This window comes from Xenopus laevis, chromosome 5S, assembly GCF_017654675.1.
Source record: "Xenopus laevis strain J_2021 chromosome 5S, Xenopus_laevis_v10.1, whole genome shotgun sequence".
NCBI classification, from domain to species: Eukaryota; Metazoa; Chordata; class Amphibia; order Anura; family Pipidae; genus Xenopus; species Xenopus laevis.
The window spans coordinates 102301585-102329079 of NC_054380.1; the positions used below are offsets into that span (position 1 = coordinate 102301585).

General features: G+C 38.1%; 1 protein-coding gene and 1 non-coding gene across 3 annotated transcripts; both read left to right on the forward strand.

Annotated features, from left to right (window-relative positions):
* The first annotated feature begins 399 nt into the window (after positions 1-399).
* kpna4.S (karyopherin alpha 4 (importin alpha 3) S homeolog) lies at positions 400-27330 on the forward strand. 2 transcript variants are annotated; one of them, XM_018264345.2, is made up of 18 exons: positions 400-733; positions 7795-7839; positions 9063-9152; positions 10314-10343; positions 11597-11649; positions 13196-13291; positions 13387-13472; positions 13884-13970; positions 14047-14216; positions 15082-15126; positions 15483-15614; positions 16704-16832; positions 21022-21126; positions 21218-21289; positions 21915-22077; positions 24475-24566; positions 25424-25542; positions 26299-27330. In XM_018264345.2, exons 1-17 carry the CDS (start codon positions 665-667, stop codon positions 25520-25522), a joined length of 1563 nt encoding a protein of 520 aa, XP_018119834.1. In that variant the 5' UTR covers positions 400-664; the 3' UTR covers positions 25523-25542; positions 26299-27330.
* On the forward strand, positions 14316-14622 carry LOC121394390. The gene has a single exon (XR_005961710.1).
* Positions 27331-27495: the final 165 nt, after the last annotated feature.

Genomic DNA, 27495 nt, shown 5'->3' on the forward strand with positions numbered 1-27495 from the left:
CACTCCAGCCTTTATACATTACATTTTTGGCTAACTAGCTTTATTAGAAACATTTTCTATTTTGAACAGCCTATTTATTTACCCAGTTTTTATTTTTACACTGAACTGTTCCTTTAAGTAGCCCTACATCAAAAAAAACAAAAGAATTCTATGACTAGTAGATCAGCAACTAGACAAATAGCGCTTTCATAAGGACTTTCTGCTGGTACAACAACCTGAGTTATACACAGCTACTGCTCATTTGTTACTGCGTATCTGGTGACGCTACAAGCGGAAGTGACGAAACGTCCCTCAGACCCTCCTATCTCGTTCATGTAATGGCTAAGCGCAATGGCCCGCCCCCTGTCTCTGGAGGACCACAGAGCAGCCAGAAAGTTTTGCGCAATCCCGCTCCACCTCGCGGCGACTATACAGCCAATCAACATCGGGGATTCCTATGTGGGCGGGGTAATCTCTTCCACTTCGAGGCTTTCTTGTTACCGGCATTCCAGCCGAGCAAGAAGGGTTCTGAGTTCGGTGGTTTATTTAAGGACTTTGTCTTTCGGCTCTTTGCTAGTTCAGCTTGTGAGGGTTCGGGGACGCGCTAATAGTTAGAGCGGGCGCGCTAGTATTCCAGCACAACATATCCCGGCTGAGCAGCGGTGAGAGGCCCGGCGCTCCCATCATGGCTGACAACGACAAACTGGACAACCAGCGGCTGAAGAATTTCAAGAACAAAGGCCGCGACCTGGAGGTAGTTACTTCCTGCTTTCCTACGTTCTGTGGCTAAACGTGGCCGCCAGATGCGGGTCACCTACACGCGCGCTGCGTTCTGTCAGGGCCCGGCTGTGACGTCGGTTCGGCGCGGGCCTGTTAGTGAGAAGCCTGGGTGCTAGGCCTGACGGGGGAAGCCCGGGAGTGGCTCTTTAGGGTGTGGGTCCTCCCAGTTGGTGGTTGCCTGAAGTAGGATTCCCAGTTAAGCTCTGGGCCTACACTTACTCCTCCGACGAGGCTATATATGTGTGTGATAGTCTATGCCGGGCTTGCTCCTTTCACCAAAGTAATATTACTAACCGCGAAGCCGGAGAGTAGCCTTCAACTTCCCTCTCAGCCCTCTGCTTAGGCCTGGCTTGACCAGGGGAATCTTGATCTTTGGAGCCTTGATTTTAGCTGCCATTACAGGGACGTTGCTAGGGTTTGGCTGTCTGGAAACCAAATGTTGATTTGCTTTTTAAAAGCCTAGATTTGTGATCTATTTTAAACGCTGCTGATCCCAGGCACAAACATTAAAGGGGTAGGTCACCTGTAAATTAAAGGAGACACTTTGTGTAAAAAAAATAAAATAAATACTAGTGCGTTATACTCATTTAGATATAGAAGAATTGTGCTTAAAAAAGTAGTTTTTATTGTATATTTCTGCAAAAAGCCTAATAATCCCTCCCTTCTCTTGCACTTCCTGGTCCCTGAATTCCCAGGCTTCTCGCCTGCTGCTCTGTTTACTGCACTGTAGGACAGGAGCTAATCAGCAGCTAGCAGGACCTGATAGGGAACTGAATTGTGGCTGCAGGGCTGTGATTGGCTGTCCCCCTCCTACTGTGCTTCTGGCACGGACCGTTAGGACACCCCACCCCTCATTTGAAACAGGGACCAGAGAACATCATAGGGAGCTCCAATAAATTGACCATGTTTAAAGATAATATAATTTTTTTGGACCATTTAAAAGCAACACCATATATTACTTATAATTGCCTACAAAATTAGTTTTTTTTTTTCATTTATACCATGTCTCCTTTAACCTTTAGTATGATGCAGATAGTGCTATCTTTAGACCATGTATAGTATGGAGTTTCAGCAGCTTTCTGGTTGCTAAGGACTAATTTATCCTAGCAACAATGCAGCGTGGTTTGAAATAGAGACTGGATGATGAATAGAAGAGATAAGTAAAACAAATTAAAGGTGTCTGTTCTTACTTTTCAGCTGCCTTTTGGCAGTTAGCCAATTGGGCCATTTATCTTTCCATGTATGGGGCCCTCCGACAGGTCTTTCCAGTCTCTATCTGGCAGGCTTGATATTTCTGTTGGCTCACTGATGCTGTATCTACCAGAGGTAGTAAAATTGTAGCCTTACAAAATGATAATTTGTTGCCAGAGAAAGTACCACCCATTTACCAGATTAAAAGGTGGGTCCGCCTTTACATTAACTTTTGGTATGTTATAGAATGGCCGGTTCTAAGCAACTTTTCAATTGGTCTTCATTTTTTTTTATAGCCATTTTTTGTTTGTCGTCTTCTGACTCTTTCCAGCTTTTAAATGGGTGTCACTGACCCCATTTAAAAATCAAATGCTATATAAAGCTACACATGTATTGTTATTGCTACTTCCATTACTCCTATTTCTGTTCAGGCCCTCTCCTATTCATATTCCAGTCTTATGCAAATCAATGCATGGTTGCTAGGGTAATTTGGAACCCAGCAACCAGATTGCTGAAATTGCTAAATATCTCAAAGCACAAATACAAAATGAAAAACCAATTGCAAATTGACTCTGAATGTCACTCTTTACATCATACTAAATGATAATGTAAAGGCAAACAATCCCTTTAAAATGCAATCTTGAAACAAGCATAAGATCTAAATCAGTAGCAAATTAGAGTGTGACTAAAGCCTTTTAGAAACGTATGTAGGTGCCCATTGCCGCTTTTTTCATATTCCATAATCTGTCGCCCCTGTGTACTAATGACTACCTGCTAGTAAGCTCAGATGAAGCTGTCTTCTCAGAGACTTTGTTTTGCCCCTGGCCGTTTGCATAATGACACATGCACAAGGAATAACGTAGGGAGCAATCTGTTTTTGTTTCAAGGCACTTAAAGGAACTGTAAACTCAAAAAAATGTGTGTTTTAAGTAATAAAAATATAATGCAGTGTTGCCCTGCACTGGTAAAACTGCTGTGTTTGCTTCAGAAACACTACTATTGTTTATATAAATAAGATGCTGTGTAGCAATGGGGGCAGCCACAATGGAGGCAGCCATTTAAAGGAGAAAAGGCTCAGGTGACAAAGCAGATAAGCTCTGTAGAACATAATGGTGTTATCTGTTATCCACTATTTAACCTATGCCATGTAGGCTTTTTTCAATATACACCATTGCTACACAACAGCTTGTTTATATGAACTATAGTAGTGTTTCTGAAGCAAACAGATCAGTTTTATCAGTGCAGGACAACACTGCATTATATTTGCATTACTTTCTACATACATTTTTGGTGTTACAGCATTTAAGGGGCGTGCCACTTTTAGGTGTGCCAAACATTCATTGGGTATCTTTATTGTGCATTGGATAGTTGAGCTAGACATTTTGTCCATATGGGCTGCAGATTGTGGTTCTGTTTACAAGGGAGATGGATAAAACATGTTGATGGACTCTAATTCCACCTAAAAAGCATTCCATTACAGTTCAGTTACATTGTTACCCATACCACCAGGCTTGTAGTGACTCTTGTGAGAGATGTGGATGTGTACAAGTCTTATTTCACTCTTTAAGGCAGTTTAAAATAGAAAAATGGTGGCTGTAGAACAATATTTTGTTGATATATCACTTGCTTGAAACAGGTGCCAAAGCTGCTGCTATAAAAGGAAATATTTAACTGATTTGGCATAATTTAGTGCATATTTGTTGCTTTACCAGGCAAGTGTCTTTGCTGATGTTATCCTTTAGCAAAGAGTCTGACTTTACTCTAGCTCAGTGATCCCACAACCAGTAGCTAGTGAGTAACATGTTGCTCTCCAACCACTTGGATGTTGCTCCCAGTATTCTCAAATCAGGTGCTTATTTTTGAATTCCTGCCTTGGAGGCAAGTTTTGGTTGTATAAAAACCAGGTGCACTCCCAAACAGAGCCTCAATGTAGGTTGACAATCCACATAGGGGCTTATTTGGCACCCCAAGGACATTTTTCATGCTAGTGTTGCTCCCCAACTCCTTTTACTTCTGAATGTTGCTCACTGGTTCAAAAGGTTGGGGATCCCTGCTCTAGCTCATGGGTCCCCAACCTTTTTCACCTGTGAGCCACAATCTATTTTAAAAGAGTTTGGGAGCGACACAAGCATGATAAAATTCCAAATAAGGGCTGTGATTGGGTATTTGGCAGCCCCTATGTAGACTGGCTCTGTTTGGCAGTACACCTGGCTTTTATTCAACCAAAACTTGCCCCAAGCCAGGAATTCAAAAATAATCACTGCTCTAACTGATGGTGCTTTGTAACTACTCCTAGTACCTGCAATAGGGTTTAAGAAAAGTGCAGACCTCTTTGAGGCAAACTACTTACAGCTGGCAAAGTAGAAGTTGTTATTTGTTTGATGGCCAAACAAGATAGGAACAATCATATTAGCTGGGAAGCATTATCTTCACACTCCATCACATTCCTTTTTTGCAAAAGTTCCATATTGCAGCATTTGGCAACAATATCTTTACATACAAATAAGCAGTGGGCCTTCACACTAAGATGCTTTCAGTAGGGTGCTTAATTTACATTTGAGTTGATCCATGATGAAAATGCACAAGGATGTCACTTTAGCTGTCATTCTATGTTTGAAGCTGATAGCATGTTCTATTTAAGATAGAGGTGCAATTCACATGGAATGCTTCAGCCAAGTCACTCTGTCATTGACACCCTAGAGAAGTTGTCATACAGAGATCTGTTTGCAGATTTCACTAACCTCAAGTAGAAAGTTATGATACTGCTCCGCTCCATAGATTCAAAGCCCAGGAGGAGTTCTCATGGTTGTGAACTGAGAAGTTCTCATTCACAGCATTCTATCTGTTAAGTGACTCAGACACCCAGTAGTGAAAGATATAATTCTATAGCGTTACTCCAGCTGGCTGAGGATTTATTCACTCTTGTAGGATATCATAAAGCAATAATTGCCCACATTTTCCAAAGATTAAACGTGGTATTTGTTTCTCAAATTATGTTTGTGATTCCCTAACTTTTAATTTTTTCCCGTTCTCCTTTTGCTAACAATATGACCTATTTGAATATAAAGTATGTGAAAATATATATATATTGGGGTTTTTTTAACACTCGGTTGGGTTTTTTTTCAACCTGCTTAAAGGTGGCCATGCTCAAAGAGATCCCCTTGTTTGGCGATTTCGCCAAATGAGCGGTTTTCTCCCCGATGTGTCCACCTTGAGGTGGGTTATATCGGACTGATCCGATCGTGGGCCCTAGGGCCCAATGATTAATCATAAATCAGGACTATGGGCGGTCAGATCGCGGGACCACATCCCACAGGATTTTTGTAACCCTGCCCGATCTACGTCTAGCCAACTTTCCGCCAGATATCGATCACGGAAGCCCGTCAGAGGGCCCCATAACACGGACCAATAAGCTGCCGATAGCTTTTATCGGCCCGTGTATGGCCACCTTAAATGTGAAAATCTGAGATTTTATAGTAGTTCTTTTGTCATTCCGAAATTACAGCCTAGCCGTGTTATGCTACATTATCTAATTGCAAAGTCATTCTATATTTATACTACCTACTCACTCCTCTTATGACTGCCGTTGCTTTTCTTTTGTAGGACACTGTGTACTTTGGAACAGGGATTTTAGCTTGCCAAGTCTGCAACTGAATTAATTTTAATTCAAGCTCATTTAATTACATTTACATTTTGCTTAAATGTTGGGAATACTACTGATCCATTTAAAATCTGAGGTTTGGGACCTGGGGTTTTCCGGATAACAGATCTTTCTGTAATTTGGATCTTCATACCTTAGGTCTACTAAAAAAAAAAATATTAAAAACAATTGGCTGGTTTTGCTTCCAGCGAGGATTAAATCTTAGTTTGGATCCAGTACAAGGAATTGTATTATAGAGAGATCTGGATTAAATGGAATCTATAGGAGATGGTCTTTCCTTAATTCTGATCTTTCTGGATTATGGGTTTCCGGGTTACAGATCCCATACCTGCATATATAAAAAAGCTATGCATTATATAATTCATTAGGAGAGACGTGTATTTTTGGGGTAAAGGCAGTTTCAGTGGTTACCTGAATGGTTTTGCTATAAAATAATGTGTACAATGAACAATAAAACTGTTTTGTACAGTGAGAGACCATATACCGTACACCTAAAACATCTTTTCTGAAAATTGCCATAATTAATAGGACTTGTGTTGAAAATGCATTCTACGTATTTAAGTAAAACACATAACAAAGGATATTTTTTACAGTAAAGGGCACCTGTTGTGCAAAAATATTATCCCCAACCCTAATAGAGCCTGCACTCTGGATGGGGTAAGAGTAATGTATTAAAAAAAAAAAAAAATTGCCCCTGCTAGCAATAGTACACTCGCACCAGGAGGGAGCACCTGGTGAAAAAAAAAAAATTGCACACAGGGAATTACGAATAAGTTAAAATATAATAAAAAAAGCTCTTGACAAAGGTCTTGGACACAGTGAAACGTTGACCTGCTTTTTAAGATGTATTAACTAAAAGTAAGATATTTTAAATTATTGAAAATTCCCTGTGTACATCCACAATCACATACGCGCACACACTCTTAAGGGGCTATCTAGATGAATATTAATGATTTTTTTTACCAAAGTATGTATTAATTTTGTATGGTATTTACTATTTTATTTATTTATTATAATTACATTTATATTATGGGTCTTCATACTTTATTTTGACAAGTTTGGAGCTTTGTTAGTATTTATATAGATTGCATACGTATTAATTAATAAATCCCCAGAAATGTATTTCTTTTTAACTAAGAAATATGGTGAAGCTTTTTGATTGGTTTTATGTCCGAATGGGAGGGCTTTGTTAGGGTTAAAATGGATTTTGTCATGATTTTTATGATGCAGCTTTTATTTCTAAACGACTGTTTACCCTGCAAATTTACTCTACAATATAAAATTTCATTCCTGAACCAGCCTCCTGTCAGATTTCAAAATTAAATATAAAAAAAAATCTGTTTGCACTTTTGAGAAATGGATTTCAGTGCAGAATTCTGCTGGAGCAGCACTATTAACTGATGCATCTTTTTAAAAAAAAATGTCTTCCATGACTGTATGCCTCTAAATTCTGTTTACCAGTATAGGGAGATAACTGGTTATGACTAAGTACCAGTAGGTATGAAAAGCATAATGCAGGAGATTGTGTGGTCTCTATGTTTATAATTCTTTTGATATTAATTTTGAATAAAATAAATTAATAGAAGGATTTTGTTACGGGATACTTTTCTTTTTCTGCTCTTCATGCCTAAGGTCTACTAGAAAATCATGTAAATGTTAACCCAAGAAGCTGGTTTTGCTCCCAATAAGGATTTATTATATCTTAGTTTGGTTCAAGTACAGGGTACTGTTTTAATATTACTGAGAAAAAGGAAATCCTATTCTAAAAATTGGATTATTTGATTATAATGGAGCCTTTTTGTAATTTAGAGCTCTCTGTGGGCTTATTGACCTATGTATGCTCCCAGCTAGGCCAGAATTTCATCAGGAAAACAGGAACATCCTGATTGACCACAGAGGCTTGTGGATTGAGTCCTGACTGGATGAAAAGTACCCATTTGGGAATGTTATGATCCTCGTGATTTTTCAAAGGTTCTACCGACTTAAATAGAATGGAATGAAGTATAATTAAAAAGATGCACCTCTAATATGTGCATTCTCCTCAATTTGTGCACCAAATAAGTTTACAGTCTAGCAACTTTAGATTTTTCTACCTGGAAAACGGATACGCTTAATGAAAACTGAAAATATGCTACCCCTTTAATCCCTTTATCTCTATCTATTATTTATTTTTATTTTTTCAGAGCATGAGAAGACAGAGGAATGAAGTTGTTGTGGAACTGAGAAAGGTAACCTAGTTATTGCCATTCAGTGAAGAGTACAATCGCTCATATTTTGCTCTTGATTAGTAATTTGTAATGGGTCCCATTTGAAGTGTACATCTAAAGGGGGGGGGGGGAATACATCCTTTCTTCAGGTTTACAGCCTATTTCTGTTGTTTTGTGCCAGAACAAAATCTTCAAGGAAAACAAGACACTAATGTGAACTTAATGGGGAATGTCACGGCTATTTTTGATCATTCATCCAAACTTCTGCTTGTTTATTTAAAAAGCAAAGATATATTCTTATTTCTCTCTGTCCAGATGTGGTGCTAATTCTGTTCAGTTTCTGACCACATTTAAAGCTTGCGTCTGATTTTCAGCAGAAGCCTGAATAATAGCTTCCCTCCATGGTTCAGCATTATTCTGGGTCTGTACTGAGCCATTTTCCCCCACTATATTTATTGCCAAATTGATCAGGGTTCAATGTTTTGGGTATTGTGGTCCAAAGTATGAACAGAGGAGCTTTGGCTGTTGTAAATATATGCAGAAATACAATCGTCAGCCAAATGAGTGATTACGTTTTAATTTGTGTAATCTCTGACCGCATATAGGGTATAACTGGAATTTCTCTAGAATGGAAAGCAGCAGAACTAGAAGGTACCAGAAAATAAATTTCAACCTGGTGCATTCCCTTGTGTTTTTGGCTTTTCGGTTTGTCTCCAGTCTAAGGAATAGTTATTAATTGTTTGAGCCCTTACTGTATTTAATCTAAATATGACTATTCCCTATCAGCATGTAGGAAGTGTATCATTGCATACCATAAACCAATGCCACAATAATATGTACCATGTACTTCCAAACGTGTATCTTTCATTAAGTGGCACACATACCGAGCACATTTTGCCCTTTAATAAAAAGTTGCACCAAAAATTATTTCTCAAGCAAATTAATGCTGATCCACATGATCTGCTTTCTGAATGCTTTGTTTATAGCCATATCATTTCCTGCAGATTCTAGTTCCTGTGCTTCTAGTTTTGGCACCCATTCTCCTATACAAAACATTGTCAGGCAGTATATAGGTGAATGGATGATATAGGTAAATCAACAAAGAACTTTAGAAATTGTTTGTGGTCAATAGGGAGGAACTTTTCCTACTTCTGCTTACCAACTTTAATAACCGTTCTATTGATGTGTAGCGTTTGATTTCCCTTTTTTATAATTTTCCATGTACTTGTTTTGTGACTTTACAGAATAAGAGAGATGAGCATTTGCTGAAAAGAAGAAATGTTCCCCATGAAGATATTTGTGAAGATTCTGACGCTGATGCAGATTTCAGAGTGGTATAGTCAATGTGTTTAGTTATCTATCTGAGGGGAAAATGGTGTAGGGTTTAAACTGCTGAGCATACGTTTGAGACTTTGGTAATGTATAAGACACCAATGAGTGATTGAGATGGTTTAGAAGCAGGAGTAGACTTCAAAGATCTTTGGCAGAATTTAATGCAACAACTAGTTGACTGCAATACATATTGGATGCCATACTGGAGAGAGCCATCCATTCACTCAGGTTATTCTGTAACAAATGCTTTTTAGATTCACCATCCGGAAAACAAAGCTGAAATTATTGTGCAGTGGAACCAGCATGTATTGGTGTTTGCTGCTTAGTAGAATGCACATTTAGTGGGGCTTAAGTAAAATGCATGAACTCTATATAAACTACCAAAATGCTTGATATCCGTTTTCCCATAGTGTTGAGCCCAAGGCCCAGCTCCTTGCACCCTATTTGCAAAATTGAGAAAACTACCGTTTACCAAAAGCTGCAGGAGTGCATATGTTTATGTAAACTATAAATGTCTCTTGCTGGTATCCTTGAAAGTCACTAATATATAAAGTAGCTGCAACTATATAGAGAAATGGAACATGAATAATACAAGCATGTGGAAAATAAAGCTGGTTGTATATGCATTTAATTCTATATAAATGTTTCTTGATGAATGTCTTTTAATTTCAAGTATGGCAGATTGTCAATGTTTTAATTGCATGATTCTTCAGGTCTGTTTTCTTACAGTGCTTAGCCTTGCTTTCCAAGACAGGTTGCCTTTAGGTGCCTTTTACTGTTCCCTCTCTGGTCTGCTTTTAGACATCACCAGTGTATTTCACAGTTAGGTCTTTGACTTTTTAGCTGAATGCCATTGAAACCAGCTTCCAGATCAGTTGTTGTTGGGTCTGGATTCTAATTATTTTGGCACATTCTCCCTTCATGTTGGGCTATGGCTTCATTAGTTCCACTTGCCAGTTCTAACCCTATCCCTGTCAGTGGTTAGCAGAGGTATTTAATAGTATGAAGGAATATCTTTTTACACCCTCCTGATTTGTCAGACAAGGTGAATTTCAGAAAATAAATTTTGCATTATATATTTCATTATTATGGACAGATATGTTAGTGTGTCTATGAAATGTTCTGATTATGGTTTTTTATATCCTTTTTGTTTCCACACTTAGCAAAATACTTCACTGGAAGCCATTGTACAGGTATTGTCTTCCCTTTTTTTATTTTCCCTCTCCACATAACTGAAGTATGATCTTATGATCCTGGTTTGTATGCTTGATATGCTATGTTCATGCATGCTTTTAAGGACACAACACCAAAAATAAAAATTACTTGACATGCAGTTTAGGAGCCCTGTTCTGCTTTATTCAACCATGTTTCAACTGTAACAGAGCAGAATACACACCTTTTCTGGATTTCAAAAGTGCAAACTGAGCATTACGTTGATGATTTGTACTACATTTTCATTTGCTGGTGTTACTGACCCTTTATGTTCAGCATTCTTGCGCCATATCAGATCTAGACTGAATACGTTATTATGGTTTTTTAATATTCTTCTAAGTAATAATGTAGGTATAACTGAATACAACTTTTTTGGGACACAATCTTCTGCTACTTCAAATTAAACTTAATTGTCTGTAATTGATGTTTAGTAAAGTAGCTTTAACTTTTAAAAACGTAAAACCGTTTTACTTTGTTAGACACTTTCTTCTGTTATAGTGTAATTTGTATCCTGTTTGAGTCATTTAATGACCTCTTAATGAAATGCAGTTCTAAAATGGCCTTGTTTGCTAATGTTCTCAAAAGTAGAATTGCATTGGAATGCAGAAGGGAGCATTCCCTGAACAGTCCTGATAACTCTAAGGCAGGTTATTTACCATTGTTATGAATGAAGTTAGGGCATATTAACCCCTATGTTTGTCACACTGCATATAATAGCAACACAGTGATGCTATATGGAGAAACTTTGGGGCTCATTTATCAACACTGGGCAAATTTGCCCATGGGCAGTTACCTATAGCAACCAATCAGTCATTAGCTTTTTAAAGCCAGCTGCAAGTAGAAGCATGAATGTAGCAATCTGATTGGTTGCCATGGGTTACTGCCCGGGGCAAATTTGCCCTTTGTGTCTCGCTGACACCCACAAAGTTTCATGGGGGGTATATTGTCACCCACATGTTTTTGCATGAAAATGAGCGCATTTTTCTTGTGTACACACTGCAATTCTGTAGATCTGTTATCGCTATACTGTAAGTTGCAGAATCGTTAACTTAAGGATCCGTGTACTGGGGTTCCGACAGCCTGCCTCGCTAATATCTGGTTGAAGATCAGCCAGATATCGGTCAGGCAGGTTAGAAAATCCCATTCGACTAGGGCATTATGTGTCATTAGGAAAATGCATTTAATATTGGTTTGATATATATTTTATAACCAATTACTAAATTCTTTGTTTTAGAATGCATCAAGTGATCATCAAGGCATACAGCTCAGTGCTGTGCAAGCTGCAAGGTAAACTTGTGTGCTGCAAAGTAAGAGTACAAAATGTGATTTCTGTCAGAATCAAACCTAATGTTCTGTAAGCTGTGATGAGTTGAACACGTGGTGTTTTAAAATAATTAGGGATGCACTGAATCCAGGATTCGGTTCGGGATTCGGCTGAATACTTCTGCCCGGCCGAACCGAATCCTAATTTGCATATGCAAATTAGGATCGGGGAGGGAAATTGTGTGACTTTTTGTAACAAAACCAGGAAGTAAAAAATGTTGTTCCCTTCCCACCCCTAATTTGCATATGCTAATTCAGATTTTGTTCGGTATTCGGCCGAATCTTTAGCGAAGGAATCGGGGGTTCGGCCATATCCAAAATAGTGGATTCGGTGCATCCCTAAAAATAATTACTGCATTTATTGCTACATTTATTTAAGTAACAGTACTAGATTTAATTGAATTGCCAAAATTTAATTGATTGTATTTGACTGATGAATTCAGGCTTGCTTGCAACCAACCCTAAATCTTAGCCATGAGTGAAGTAGCCATTGCAAATATTTTACAAGAAGACTATATATTGTGATTAGGGATGCACCGAATCCAGGATTCGGTTCGGGATTCGGCCGAATCCTTCTGCCGGCCGGACTGAATCCCTCCCACCACCCCACCCTGAATCCTTCGGCCGAATACCAAACCAAATCCGAATTTGCATATACAAATTAGGGGCTGGAAGGGAAATAACATGACTTTTTGTCACAAAACAAGAAAGTAGGGGTGGGAAGGGGAAAACCTTTTTACTTCCTTGTTTTGTGACAAAAAGTCACACGATTCCCTCCCCGTCCATAATTTGTATATGCAAATGTGGTTCGCTGTTCGGTCGAATCCAAAATAGTGGGTTAGGTGCATCCCTAATTATGATCAAAGGCAGAGTTCCAGGAGAGATTAATTAATAATGTTGTTGAAATGTCATCCTGAAAAGGGTGGCAAAGCCATTTCTAAAAGCAATACATAGTGAGGGCTATTTTTTCCAAATGTAAAAGAGTTGGAAAGTTTCCCCCACTGTTCCAAATCTTTTACATTTGGAGAAAATAGCACTCACTATGCAACAACAGAAGTACATCACAGAAACTGCAGGCCTTTCTAGCCTTTGATAAGTGTCCATGTTTGTTTTGGTAAGAAAGAAACTAGGCATAAACTATTGCTGTCTCCAGAATTGGACCAATAGCAATCTGAAAAACTGAAACAATTATAGGAAGCACTTGGTTGCAATTATTGCTGCTAAGGTGTTTCCGTGTTTTATGACATTTAGTAGGGAATTTAGCTTTTTCACATGGGTGCTGCAGGGCAACTTAAAATACTTAAAAACATATAACTTTTGTTCCCTTGGTTGAATATTACATTGTTTAAAGATCTGTACCATACAGTGTGACAAATATGCAGTATTGGGGCACTGTATGTATCTATGTATATATTTTTTATAATAATGCTTTTTTAAAAAAAATGTTTTAGATCTGCACATGTATTGTACTGTTGATAACCAATGCATTTTTTTATTTTTTTTTATTTAGAAAGCTCCTTTCTAGTGACCGTAATCCACCAATTGATGACTTGATAAAATCTGGAATTTTACCCATTTTGGTTCATTGCCTGGATAGAGATGATAAGTAAGTACTTAGTAACTTTTTTTTTTTTTTTTTAAAAATTAAATTCTTTTTGTTAACACATTAGAGCACTATTCAATATTGTTCTATTTTTCCAGTCCATCTCTTCAGTTTGAAGCTGCGTGGGCTTTGACAAACATTGCATCCGGAACATCTGAACAAACACAAGCTGTGGTTCAGTCAAGTATGTATTTTTGGATTGTCTGTAATAATGTTTCTGCATCCTAGTGCTGATAATTGTACTATGCTTTATGCAGTATTTAAGCAGTTACATTGCAAAAATGTTTGAATGGGCAATGTTTATAGGGTGGACAACAAATTGTGCCGGGATGGCACTTGGAACGATTCGGTTTCCTCGTGAGGCGATTTCGGAAAACGAAGTGCTTCAAGTGCCCTCCTGTCCGCGATTTTGAATCTAGCCGGCCGGGAGGCAGTTCGGGGAGATTAGTCGTCTGAAGAAGAATCGATTGTCGCTGGGCAATAATAATAATATCCCCCAGTAGCTTTGTGTGCCCCTGCCCTAAGAAGCTAGAAATTATTGCAAATAGGTTGCACAATCAAAGTTTAATTATTTCTTTTTATTTTGTTTTTACAGATGCTGTGCCACTGTTCTTAAGATTATTGCATTCTCCCCATCAAAATGTCTGTGAGCAGGCAGTCTGGGCACTGGGGAATATTATAGGTGGGATGCTTTATTTTTTTTTTTTTTTCCAATTTGTCTTGTGTTTTTATTACTAATAAGTCTACATTCTAAACAGGTGATGGACCTCAGTGCAGAGATTATGTGATCAGCCTTGGTGTTGTTAAACCTTTGCTGTCTTTTATCAATCCATCCATTCCCATTACATTCCTAAGAAACGTTACCTGGGTAATGGTCAATTTGTGTCGTCATAAAGATCCACCACCACCTATGGAGACCATTCAAGAGGTAAAACAAAAACCTTTAAAACAGTGTGTCCAAATTCTTGTATGCGTTCCCATGTAAACTACCAGGAATAGTACAGATTTAAATCACTTGAATCTCCTTTGGAAATGATGACATTGAGATTTGAGGTGTTGAGTGAATGTTTATTGGAGATTGCAAGTTTATTCGATGTTGTATAACTTAATTAATAATTGTGTGTGCATGCGTGTGTGGTACTCTTGGTTATTTGCAAGGGGGCTCTGAAATTACTTTGCAGATTTCGGAGTGCATCTGAGGGATGTTGCATTGTGCAGGGCTTCTCTGCAACATTTCCAGTGATTAGAGCCTACATTGGCTCCCTTAAATAACCTGCACACCCTTATATCTCTTAACGTGTGCGTGATTAACACGCACTCGTGATCTGATCCAAAGAAGCTTTCACAATTGATGTATATGCCCAGATGGCTGTAAAGTATTGTCCGAATAGACAAAACTACCCATACAAATCTGTGCATGTATGGGCAGCTTAACATTACTCGTTTCAGAGAGAAGGCAGGGTAGTAAGGGTAAAAACAAAGCCATAATTACCTGTTCAGTACACTTTTTTTTTTTTTTTTTTTTTTTTTTTGGTAGGTAAAGGCAGAAAGATTTTAAATACAACTTGTATTTACTTGGCCCATTTTGAGCATAGCTGTATGATTCCACTTTTTCAAGACTATCAAACGTTGTATCCCGGTAGCAGTTTGACTGCTATAATGAATAGGCCAAGCCTCCTTATGTGAACTAGAGATTAGAGTTCTCTGTAACAATATATTGCATTCTCGCATTTATCTGACTTGAGCGTGGATTCATTTTTTTTTTTTTTTTTCTCAATCTTTTATTTTGGCAGATTCTTCCCGCACTCTGTGTGCTTATACACCATACAGATGTAAATGTAAGTGGTTGTCTTTGTGTCTTTCTGAAATATGATAAATATGGATGCACCGAATCCAGGATTCGATTTGGCCTTTTTGAGCAGGATTTGGCCAAATCCTGTGACTTTTTGTCACAAAACAAGGAACTAAAAAAAATGTTTTCCTCTTCCCACCCCTAATTTGAGATTTCGGATTTGGTTTGGTATTCTGCTGAATCTTTCGCAAAGGATTCGGGTGTTCAGCCGAATCCAAAATAGTGGATTCAGTGCATCCCTAATAAATGCTTTTCCAGAGTTTGCTATTGAAAGTTCAGATGATAGTTGTGCAGGTGTGCCAAGTTAGTTAATTCCTGTTGGCTTTTTCTTTCTATGCCTAGATATTGGTCGACACTGTTTGGGCCCTCTCCTATCTGACAGATGCTGGTAATGAACAAATTCAGATGGTGATAGAATCTGGAATAGTGACAAACTTGGTTCCTCTTCTAAGCAACCCAGAAGTTAAAGTACAGGTATGGTGCCTTTATTAATGAAAAACACATTGTAGCATTGTAATAGTGTAGTTTTATAGCAAAAATCTGATTTATGCATTTGTGGATTCAAAGTTTCCACCTTTTTTCCTTCTTGTTTTTTTAAAATGTCTAGAAATCCCTTTAGCAAGGCTCTGTTTGTACATCAAAAGGCTTTATAGGTGAAATATTGATCGCAGAATGTGTTTCAGCTCGCACTATTAAATGACATGGGGGGGGCTTGTTTTTTAATTTAATGAAAAAAGTCCAACCAAACTAGAATCCACAATTGGAGCTTTTTAATTATTAAAAAAAATTATATTGTCAGGGACAACTCACAAAAAATAGAGCGATTCTTATTTATTTATTTTTTTTCCCCCGAATCGCTCAATTTTTTCAGGCTTCTTCTAGAAAAGCCCACTTTTTTTTTTTTTGCCTGAAAAGTCCAAAATAGTAGGATTTTCAAGCTAATTCCAGCATAGACTTACAGGTACTTCCAAATAGGATAGGGACCTCTCCTATTGACTTTGTTAGGTCTGAGTTGCCGTATTTTCGGATTCAGACTTTTTCCATCCTCGGTGTATAATACATCTTGAAGAATTTGAGTTTCCCAAACCCCCCCCCCCTTAATTCTCATTTTATAGTAAAAAAACAACAACTCGTCCCCCCCCCCCTTAATTCTCATTTTATAGTAAAAAAAAACTCGTTTTTGGCATTCAGACTTTAATAAATAACCCCTAGGTATTTAAGACTGCATCTTCTGCCCTTATCTGCTGAGAGCACTGCTAGATTGAAGCATCAGTAGAGTGCCGTTTATTTGCGGCTGACTTCATGAGCTCATAACTGCTCTTCTGTAGAAAATCTCTTGATTTATGGTTAGTATTCTTACCTCTGGGGTTTAAATATTAATGACATAAAATAGTTTCTTTTATATACTTTTTTTTTTTTTGTTGTTCTTTTCACTTTCATAGACTGTAGTGTATTGCGGTACAGCTTGCAATTATAAAATTGTGTTCCTTGTACATGACCGGCTGCAATATTGGTTTGGCTTCCATTTGTGACATTTCTATGCATTTCTGATTTGGTTTTTAGACTGCTGCTTTGAGAGCTGTTGGTAACATTGTTACTGGAACTGACGAACAGACCCAGGTTGTTCTAAACTGTGAGGCGCTATTACATTTTCCATCACTGCTGACACATGCCAAGGAAAAAATTAATAAGGTTCGTTACTGCATGCAACACTAACTTTTCCTGTATAGCCAAAGGAGTTGATTGTTTTTTTGAGTTCTGTTGGTTTGGGCTGACAGTAGAACTAATCAGAACATTAGAAAGTGAAGATGAGCTGCAGCTTATGTTTATTTCCTTTTCTGCCAGCACACAATTTTCTTGCCAACATAGTACAAAGGCAGATAAAATTGGTGAACTGACAGATATCCATAAAACAAAGAACAGATTGTCCACTTCACATGCGTGTATCGAAAATTGTATCAACTAAGTACATCAGTTTAATGTAGAATGTTGTAGAACAGCAATACTTCTTGGATGCTGCATTTTGTCATTCATCCTGTTTGTAGTATTGCAGTGGATATAATACTGTACTAAGCTAGACCCAACTCGTTAGCTATTTGTAGTAAACCACTGTGGCAAAATTTAAAACTAGCTTTGCCTTAGTATCTACCATAGAGAAGCAGCTTTTTCTTAGATGATACTGATAAATGTTTAACAAATACCAGCACACTTTGCTTTTTACAGACGATGTTCAGCTTTCCACTACTTTCGAAACATATCCCATATGTGAAAATTTGGCCGTAGCCTGCTTGGTTGGCTCCTGCGTTCACTCCCTTTTAATTAAATTTTTTTTTTTTTTTAAATTTTAAACTGAAAATTGGGGGTTCATAAATATACCTTGTGCTTAAACGGCATGTAAAGGCAAAAAAATGAAATCCCAATTTTACTTTCTTTAATGAAAAAGAAACCTATATCCAATATACTTTAATTAAAAAATGTGTGCCGTTTTTATAAGAAACTTGACTGTATGCAGTGAAATTCTCCCTTCATTTACTGCTGTGGATAGGAATTGTCAGACGGTCCCTAACTGCTCTGCAGGGAAACAATCATACTTATGAACAGCAGGGGGAGCCCTGCATTCCCAGCCATGCAGAACTTAAGCAACTTGGTTTGTTTCTCTGTAGAGCAGTTGGTGACTGTGTCGCGATTTGTATTGGATTTTATTTGAGCCTTTACATCCCTTTTACTGTTTCCAACTCCAGCTGCAGGGACAAAGATCACAGCCAGATTTAAACAGATAAACTGGGATTCTATTTGGAGGATTATTTTGCTGCAGCCACTGGTTCTGGAGAGTTGGAGAAAGTTTTTATTAAACAATACAAAAACTGTAAAATCCACATTAGATCACATGACAACATAGGACCCAGTGCAGTCTGCATATTCTGATTATTGCTGTATCGGCTTCTGGCAGATATTATTTGTCTTGTGCTGTTTTGATAATTTATGACGATCCCTAAGCAGCCCAGACCACACTGAGCATGTGCATGGTCTTGCAAAGATTTTTAATAAAGTTAAAAGATGGTGAGCCCCTGTGGCAAACTTTGAAAGCATAAATCATTTGTTTGATTAGGCTTGTGGTGCAGTAAGTTTATGTTTAGTATACAAAATACAGCATTTCTAGCCTTATTCTATTTTAGACTTTACTTCCCCTTTAAATATTAACTGGTTTCCTTATATCTGTGATAAAATATTTAGGCATAGGTTAAGTAACTTTTTTTTTCCTGCATATTTGTATTTCTTGCAGTATGTAAAGTCAAGTACTGATTAACGTGATTAACGTGACATTACATTTTTCAACTTGTCTAAGTTTTGGGAGAATTCCAGCTTAGCATTACCAAAAAGTATATTTTATAACTTAATTACAGCTTGACTATGTTACAGGGCTATTGTAGCTGCCAGTAGTATAGTAGTATAGTACAAGATACTAGCAGAAGGTATGGCCTGACATCATAAAGGCTTTAACCTGCCAATCCAGCATTTGGTTGTTTTGATCGTTTTCTGGCAGGGCTGTTTGGGGTGGTATCCTGGGCTCCATAGAATATCACTGGCTACGTGGAGCTTTGTTTACATAAAAGGAAACTGCTGATCGGATGTAATAATAAATTACTTAAAAGAAAAGTAAATGTAAAAGTAAATTTTACATTGCTTATTTTAAGTTAAGGGGGGATTTTGAGTTCTTGGCAACTTAGTATACAAAGAATCGGTGCTTTCATAAAGAAGCTAATTGTACTGAACTGCCACTTTTTAGTAATTTAAAGTAAACAGTTAAAACAAGTGAATGTAAAATTGATGAGTGCTATTCGAAACACTTTTGTAATGTACATTCATTATTTACTTTAATTCCAAGATATTAAAGGACATGTGTACTGTTAATATGAATGCATTTTGGTACAACAGTGCCACCTGCTGGTCAGTTTCCCACCAGTCTGACCACCAAGTAGTCAAGGAAGTTGTCAGGCAAAAGAAAGAGGCTGCTCTGATGTTCTTCTGCTTAGGGAAAAAATCAGAAACCTTTCTGAAATATTTCCTAAGCAGAAGAACATCAGAGCAGCCTCTTTCTTTTGCCTGACAACTTCCTTGACTACTTGGTGGTCAGACTGGTGGGAAACTGACCAGCAGGTGGTGCTGTTATAACAAAATTCATATTAACAGCACATGTATCCCTTAAAGGATTAGGAAAGCTACCAAAGGAGTTTACTGCCAATAGATTAGCCACAATAGTGCAAGCTATAAGACTATATTTATTTTGCAGAATGCTTTACCAAACCTGAGTAAACAGCTCTACAAGGATAGCAGCTGCCATATTTGCTTGGTGTGACATCACTTCCTGCCTTAGTCTCTCCCTGCACACTGATAGCTCTGGTCTCAGATTACAGAAGGGAGGGGGAGAGGAGCAAACTGAGCATGCTTAAGCCCTGCCCTGGAGGTTTAAGCTGAAAACAGGAAGTCTGATACAGAAACCCATGTGTACACAATAGAAGGAAAGAAATTTGGTGTTTCTTTTGACTGGACTCAGAGCAGCATTACTTTGAGGGTTTACTGGTGTATTTATATAGACCTTTCTGATAAAGCTTACTTAATTTCTCCTTCTCCTTTAATATCTTAGATTGAAAAAAAGAATAAATAATGAATGTGCTTAGAATAGCGCCCTCTTCAATTTTACATTAACTTATTTTAAAGGTTTACTTATCCTTTAAATCTTCTGTCACGACTCTTCTCTGTAGTTGAGCTCACAAAATCTAACAGAGATGAGGCAGTCGCAGCAACTCCCAGTTGATAAATGAGTTTAGCTATTGATGTTGTGCCACCTGCACTCTGTCTGGTTTGAGAATGAGGCTCAGCTGGAGCTGGTAGAGCATTTACTATGCTGGAGTGATGACCTGTTTTAAAGGGGGAATTTTTATATCGACAAATTATATGCAACTTTTTTAGATTGAATTACATTTTATTAATTTGCTTTTTTAAATTTACCTTATGTTGCCTCTATCTGGTCTGCAACTGAAAATGTTATTTATTTGGGTTGTTGGACGTTGGGGACTTCACCAAACAGACTGTGAAGCTTTCACTTTATTATTCTTAATAAGGTATACATGCAGGTGAGTTGGCTTCTGACCTTAGATTGTACGCTTCACAGTTACAGGGACTAATGCAAATAATCCCTAAAGCACTGCGTAAATGTTGGGGCAATATCAATAACCCGATTAATACGAAGAACTGTGACTCTTTCATTCGACATTTCATTTACCAGCCTGGTAAAAAAAAAATTTATTTGTTTTAATATTGTCCTATCCACATCATACAAAAACTTGTATCCCTTTAAATGAAGGAAATGTTACTGATATTCTTTATTTATATGATTGATACTTAAAAAAAAAAAGCACTGATAATTGATCAATCTAAATGGGGCCCTTCTGGATTCCAGTCGTACAGTAGTGAACACATTAGTAACGGCTTTGTCTTAAATAGGAGGAAAAATCTTTCCCTTTAAAGGGGTTATTCACCTTCAAACATCTAGTTGTTTTCAGATAGATCACCAGAAATGACTTTTTCCAATTTTTTTTATCTGTGTGTGTGTAATTTTTCACCTTCTAAAGCAGCTCTGGGAGGGGGGTCGCCGACTCCCCAAAACTTCTAAATTGATACATTTCTTATCTTTGTCCCTGCTGAGTAGAATCCCTGGGTATCATTACAGGCAGCTGTTGGAATTGATACAATAGTTGCTTATACTCCAGAGATGCTGCTGCGAAATGTATCGACTAAATGTTGCAAAATTGTAACGGTTCACGGTCCGGTATTTGTTTGTCTTACTAGTATTTTAATAATATTAATCAATATATTGCAGGAGGCGGTATGGTTCTTATCCAATATCACAGCAGGCAACCAGCAGCAAGTTCAGGCAGTAATCGATGCTAACCTTGTGCCTATGATCATACACTTGTTGGATAAGGTAATATATTTAAAGGGCTTGGATTTAATTTGAGGTATACATGTACAAATGTTCTAAATGTATTTTTTTTTTTTTTTTTTTTGTATTTTAGGGTGATTTTGGAACCCAGAAGGAGGCTGCTTGGGCTATAAGCAATTTAACAATCAGTGGAAGAAAAGATCAAGTGAGTAACCTTTTTGAAACCGTGTATACATTTGTTACTGTGGGTATTCTTGTTGTGGGAAATTCAAGAAGGTTATATAGCAACATGAAAATAACCTGTGGTGGCTCATTTGTAAACTAAGGGGAGTCTCCTGCTTTATATTTTTGCTTTACGAAGTATTCCACAGGGCTTAACAGAGGAGAATACTTGTGATTTCTGTCCTATCTGGTCTCTTTCTACAGACATTAAGTGGCTTTCCTTGTTTTGCCATTGCCAATATACTTTATTGCCAGCGGGGAAATTTGTCACTACATTAGTGCAGATCTAAATGCAGCTGACAAACCTCCCTGTGTGCCAGTAGCCTTATGCAGTAAGCAAACTTCTCCTCTGGGTTTCTTTTCCTCCAACCTTTTAAAAGGCGAGTGACTGAATAGACAGTGAATATGGTGTAGCTTGTACCATTATGACGTTGACTTGCAATTCCAGTTGCACATGTTTCCAGGATCTACAGTGCACTGCAGTGTTTCAGCCGCTATATCTACAATGAACTGGTAAAATAAACGGTGTTACCATTGTGAATTTAACCTAATTAAATGAAAACTCCAAGCTTTGCTGCACTGGTTTACGATTTCCCTCTCCCTTTCAGGTTGCATATCTTATCCAACAAAACGTCATCCCTCCGTTCTGCAACCTACTCACCGTCAAAGATCCGCAAGTCATTCAAGTTGTGTTGGATGGATTAAGCAACATTTTAAAAATGGCTGATGAGGATTCTGAAACTATAGCCAATCTTATTGAAGAGTGTGGAGGTATGTTCAATATGGCTGATCTGTATCTAAAACATATTGCATTTGCAGCTTTGTTGATTAGATTGCAACTATAATGCTATGCAAATCTAGTCTTACTGTTTTTTGTTACTGCCTAAAATCTCCTATTGCCTTACGTAGCATTATGATTGGACAGCAGATGTCAAAATGAGTGAAGCTGCAGCTCCTCTTGGCCGTCTCTCAAATCTGTCTGATACTAACAGAACATTGCTCAGATTAACTCCAGGCCAGATCATATATGGGGGGGGGGGCTTAAAGGGATACTGTAGTTTCTATTTCTAAATTACATTATTTACATGGCAAATAATTCACTCTACCATATAAAAATTTATTCTTGAACAAACTAGTATATATACTATATATAGGCAGCCATCTAAGGTCATTTTGCCTGATCCTGTGCTTTTAGAAAGTGCCAGCACTTCATGATGGAACTGCTTTCAGGCAGGCTATTCCTCCTACTGAATGTAACTGGAGGAATCGCAGTGGGACTTAAGCTGGCCATAGATGTTGAGATTTTTAAAAGATCCGATCCTCATCGTGAGACCAAGATTTTCTCGGAACGATCGTACGATCATTCGAATTGACCAACTAAAAAGACCAATTTGCCAGGAAAACAAAGGGGAGCTGCCTGCTTGGCCCTGCAAACATAGATAGATTGCACTGGGACCAACAAGGTTTTTATACCTGGCCGATCAATTTCAGATGTCGTCTGAAAAATCGTAAGTTGTACGATCGTTCGAATCCCACTAACCACAAGATAATTTCGAAGGATTGGTCGGACTTCTCAAAAATTGGTCGTTCGGCAAGAAGAATCGTTGCTTCTATGGGGAGCTTTTGATTTTACTATTGAGTGCTGTTCTTATATGTACCAAGGACCTGTTATCTTGTGTCAGGGAGCAGTTCTCTGGTTACTTTCCCATTGTTCTGTTGTTAGGCTGCTGGGGGGAAGGGAGGGTGGATGATATCACTCCAACTTGCAGTGCAGAAGTAAAGCATGACTGAAGTTTGTGAAAGCAGAAGTTACATGACTGGGGGCAGCTGGGAAACTGACAATATGTCTTGCCCCATGTCTGATTTCAAAATTAAATGTAAAAAAAATCAGTTATGCAGAGTTATGCTGGAACACTGTTAGCTTGGATACTGGATTTGTATACACACAAGTTATTTGTTTAAACGGATCCTGTCATCGTAAAACATGTTTTTTTCAAAACGCATCAGTTAATAGTGCTACTCCAGCAGACTTCTGCACTGAAATCCATTTCTCAAAAGAACAGACAGATTTTTTTTATATTCAATTTTGAAATCTGACATGGGGCTAGACATTTTGTCAATTTCCCAGCTGCCCCTGGTCATGTGACTTGTGCCTGCACTTTAGGAGAGAAATGCTTTCTGGCAGGCTGCTGTTTTTTCCTTCTCAATGTAACTGAATGTGTCTCAGTGGGACATGGGTTTTTACTATTGAGTGTTGTTCTTAGATCTGCCAGGCAGCTGTTATCTTGTGTTAGGGAGCTGCTATCTGGTTACCTTCCCATTGTTCTTTTGTTTGGCTGCTGGGGGGGAAAAGGGAGGGGGTGATATCACTCCAACTTGCAGTAAAGAGTGATTGAAATTTATCAGAGCACAAGTCACATGACTTGGGGCAGCTGGGAAATTGACAATATGTCTAGTCCCATGTCAGATTTCAAAATTGAATATATAAAAATCTGTTTGCTCTTTTGAGAAATGGATTTCAGTGCAGAATTCTGCTGGAGCAGCACTATTAACTGATTCATTTTGATTTTTTTTTTCCCATGACCATTTCCCTTTAAGCATTAAATGCACGTTTTACTGTTTTTATTATTTGCTTTCATCGTTCATTATTTGATTACCTCCTTTATTGATCAGTATTATGATATCTTCGTTTGATGCATACTCCCCTTCTACTTTACAGCTCTGTGGAATATGTTGGTACAGAAATGCAGACTTTATATTGGTGTATAACTACACTGGAACAATTTTTTTTCCACCGGCCCTATTTATCATGTGGCGTATAAGACCCTGTATGTATATAGCTAGGTGTTAATGTAAACACTCCAGGCCAGAATTGAACACCTCTCCACTGATACATTCCAGAATTCTTTCACACACATTTGCTAATATGCCGAATTTTGCACTGTGATGCTGGAATTTTATCCTGTGATGTATGGCATATTTATACAGTTTCATATAACTTATAGATAGGCCTCTGGGATTTCAGATTGTAGATAATTACAGAGGTTGTTTTGGTTACCTTTGTAGTAAAGGAGCTACCATACTATATACAGTAGATTCACAAAAGGGATACTTAAGTTACATTTGCTCAACTACAACTCACTGTGTTCATTTATTTTTGTTTTACAGGCCTGGAAAAGATAGAACAACTGCAAAGCCACGAGAATGAAGATATCTACAAACTGGCATTTGAAATAATTGATCAATTTTTCTCATCAGATGTAAGTTAAAAATGGTTTCTACATAAACTGTAAGAGAAATTGGTCAGCAAGTATTTTTTAACATTTAAAAAATATATGTTCGTTGTGTTTTCTTTTTCCATTCAGCTTTTGGTGTATTAACCCAGGAATTGCTAATATGTTTTTATAGTTCAGGGCCCAGAGATGTTTGGAAATGAGGGATATTATGCTTATGCATGAAATAGCTCTGCCTTTCTCAATGTCTGAGTGCTATTTATTAAACTGAGCTGTAGATTACTGGCTTGGCTTCTATTTTATGTACCCCAGTCTGCTGAAAACCAGCATGTGCAATATTACATGATCGATACAATACCCTTGCGCCGTGCACTTGACAGATCAGTAGACAGCGGTGAAGTAAAAACAGTTTTTTTTTATTTACCTGACCAACCTCCTCGTGACACGAAACGCGTTAGGAGGTTGGTCCAGTAAATAAAAATGTTTTACTTCACTGCTGTCTACTGATCTGTCAAGTGCACGGCGCAAGGGTATTGCATCGATTGTGAAAGCCAACCAAAGCTGCGGGTTCGGGGCGTTGCACCCGGACCAGAGACCAGGAGCGGTGAGTGACCTGTATTTCATTAATGCACATTGAATACGTTGATTTAAGCGACAGGTTCAGGGCATTTGCACCCGGACCCACTCAGTAAAGGGGTGAGTGCTGCATGAATTAAGCCTGCATGACATTAATAATATTATAAGCAATTGTCAGGACTTGAGCGCATTTAAGTATTGGCGATATTACATGAACCTTAGAGCAGACACTTTATTCTATAGTGTACTGGGGTGCGGTCGATGAAATAAAAGAACCTATTTTAATCTTAACTCTCATACACTTTTAGATTGATGAAGATTCTAGCCTTGTCCCAGAAACAATACAGGGAGGAACATTCGGCTTCAATTCATCTGCCAACGTACCAGCTGAAGGGTTCCAGTTTTAGGAGGAATGGTTGGAAGCGAGGTACATTGCAGCACTGAAAACTGGTTTGATCCATCAAGCTTGGCTCATGGGATCTGCTGCATTAAATTGGAGAAAGATGTGAGGACTTCATTTGGATGACAGTGTAGAGCAAATGAAGTCAAGATGGCGAGTGGATGTGAGTGAGAGTGAGTGGCAAATGTAATAAACACTTCACACCGAATGCTTATATAGGTTGTGCAGAGGAAAAGGGCTACAGGTCATAGATCTTCAGTGGGAACATTGACCTGAAAGAGAAATGCAGTACTATCATCATCAAGCCTTGTAAGCATAAAAAGAAACACATGGGTAGGATGCCCGCATAAGTCCAAGGAGATTAAGCCCAGGCCTTGCTTAGAAGCTCCGTATGAATGGACAGCATTGAATGAATGTCTGGACACCCAGTTGTGAATCCAGGCTCATTTTTTTCTGAACGTGAGGCTATTCACTCATGATGCAGACTCCCAGTCCTGGAGTGGCGTGTGTACGAGAGTATGGGTGTGGTGCTGTATGTGAACGCATGCAAGCTTGAATCGCCTTCAACGGGTTGACTCAACCTAGATAATCACAAAAAGAATCAGAAGTGTTACCTTACACTGGACATTAAAACAAAGACATGTTTAGCAGCAGATTTTGGGTTATTTCTCAGCCAATTTGCTTTCTTTTACTTTATTTTTCTTTACCTTTTTTTTTTTTTCCTTTTTAACTTCAGTTTGTACGGCTTGTATATATTTTTTTTTTTTCTCCTGCGCATAAAAGAAGGAAATTTAAGAAGGCAACGCTGTGCATTTGCACCAGATGAATGTGTTCCGCAAAAATGTTCCATATCATCAGAGCTGATTCGTGTACAAAATTCTGCCTGGAACCCAGGACTGCCCCTAAATCTAAAAGACTGTTTTTTCCAGTACAAGATGCCATATGAGAGGAGACGAGTAGAGAGAGGATACAATGTGGGGTTCTGCAGCCATTCATTTTCAGAGATAACATCGTTACTTTGCATGTTTAATTTTTAGCTACGTTTCTGTTGAGTCCTGTACAGATGTTTCAGTTGTGGTAGAAACTGTGCGGTGTTTCAATACTTTGTTTTTGTTTTTTTTCTTCAACTTTTTTGTTTTCTATGAAAATGATATGGAAAGGTCTAATTTCAAAATGGGTGCATATGTACTGCTACATTCAGATTGTCAGGAGGCGCGACTAGATATGTACAGATCTATTCGTGCTTTCAACACCTTTACTATGCCTAAGCAGTTCCATTGTTTTAGAATCTTTTTATCTTTAGATGTAAGGCAAGCCATGAACAATCTATTTTGAGCCACTTTAGGGAGATAAATGAGTATTTTAAAACTTGCATTCTCTGCATGCAAGTCTCTTTTATTTGGAGAACTGCCTCTGCCTGGGGTACTGCACACTAAATTCAAAGCTGCATCGATTATGTTGTATTAAGAGAACTCTTTATAAGGTGGCTCATTGTAGGAAATGCTGTGCCTTCCCCTTGAGCACAAGTGTTGCATGAACAACAATTTGCTGTTATTCCGACATGCAAGGTTAGCCACCATTAGCCTAGATATATCTACTTTGTGTTTAAATGGTAATTCTCAAACACTGTAGACTGGATAAAGATTATTTTGTGATCATAATTTGTTGGATTTAGAGTATTTTTGCAGCAGTCCTTGTCATCTGAAGTATGGCTTAAGGTTACAATTAGAAATGGCTACTAGCTTGTACATTTATTTATGTAGAAGGCAAGCTAGGCTGTCATGGGGAATAAATAATAAACCTTAAGAAACTTTCTATTGGGTCTTTTTCTTTTCTCTCCCATCACTTTAACCCATACAATAAGAAGATGCACTATTCCTGGGATTGGAATTACAGCATCGCTTTAGACACATGATGTACTTGGTGTGTAACCATGGTTTATTTGTTGGTCAAAACCCACAACCTTAATGCCAACCCTCC

What these genes read in the sequence shown, in the direction of transcription:
- kpna4.S (XM_018264345.2), top strand. Translation starts at nt 665, where the DNA reads ATGGCTGACAACGACAAACTGGACAACCAGCGGCTGAAGAATTTCAAG. An exon ending in TTGTTGTGGAACTGAGAAAG is followed by an intron (nt 7,840 to 9,062) that starts GTAACCTAGTTA and finishes GTGACTTTACAG; the next exon opens with AATAAGAGAGATGAGCATTT. An exon ending in CTGATGCAGATTTCAGAGTG is followed by an intron (nt 9,153 to 10,313) that starts GTATAGTCAATG and finishes TTCCACACTTAG; the next exon opens with CAAAATACTTCACTGGAAGC.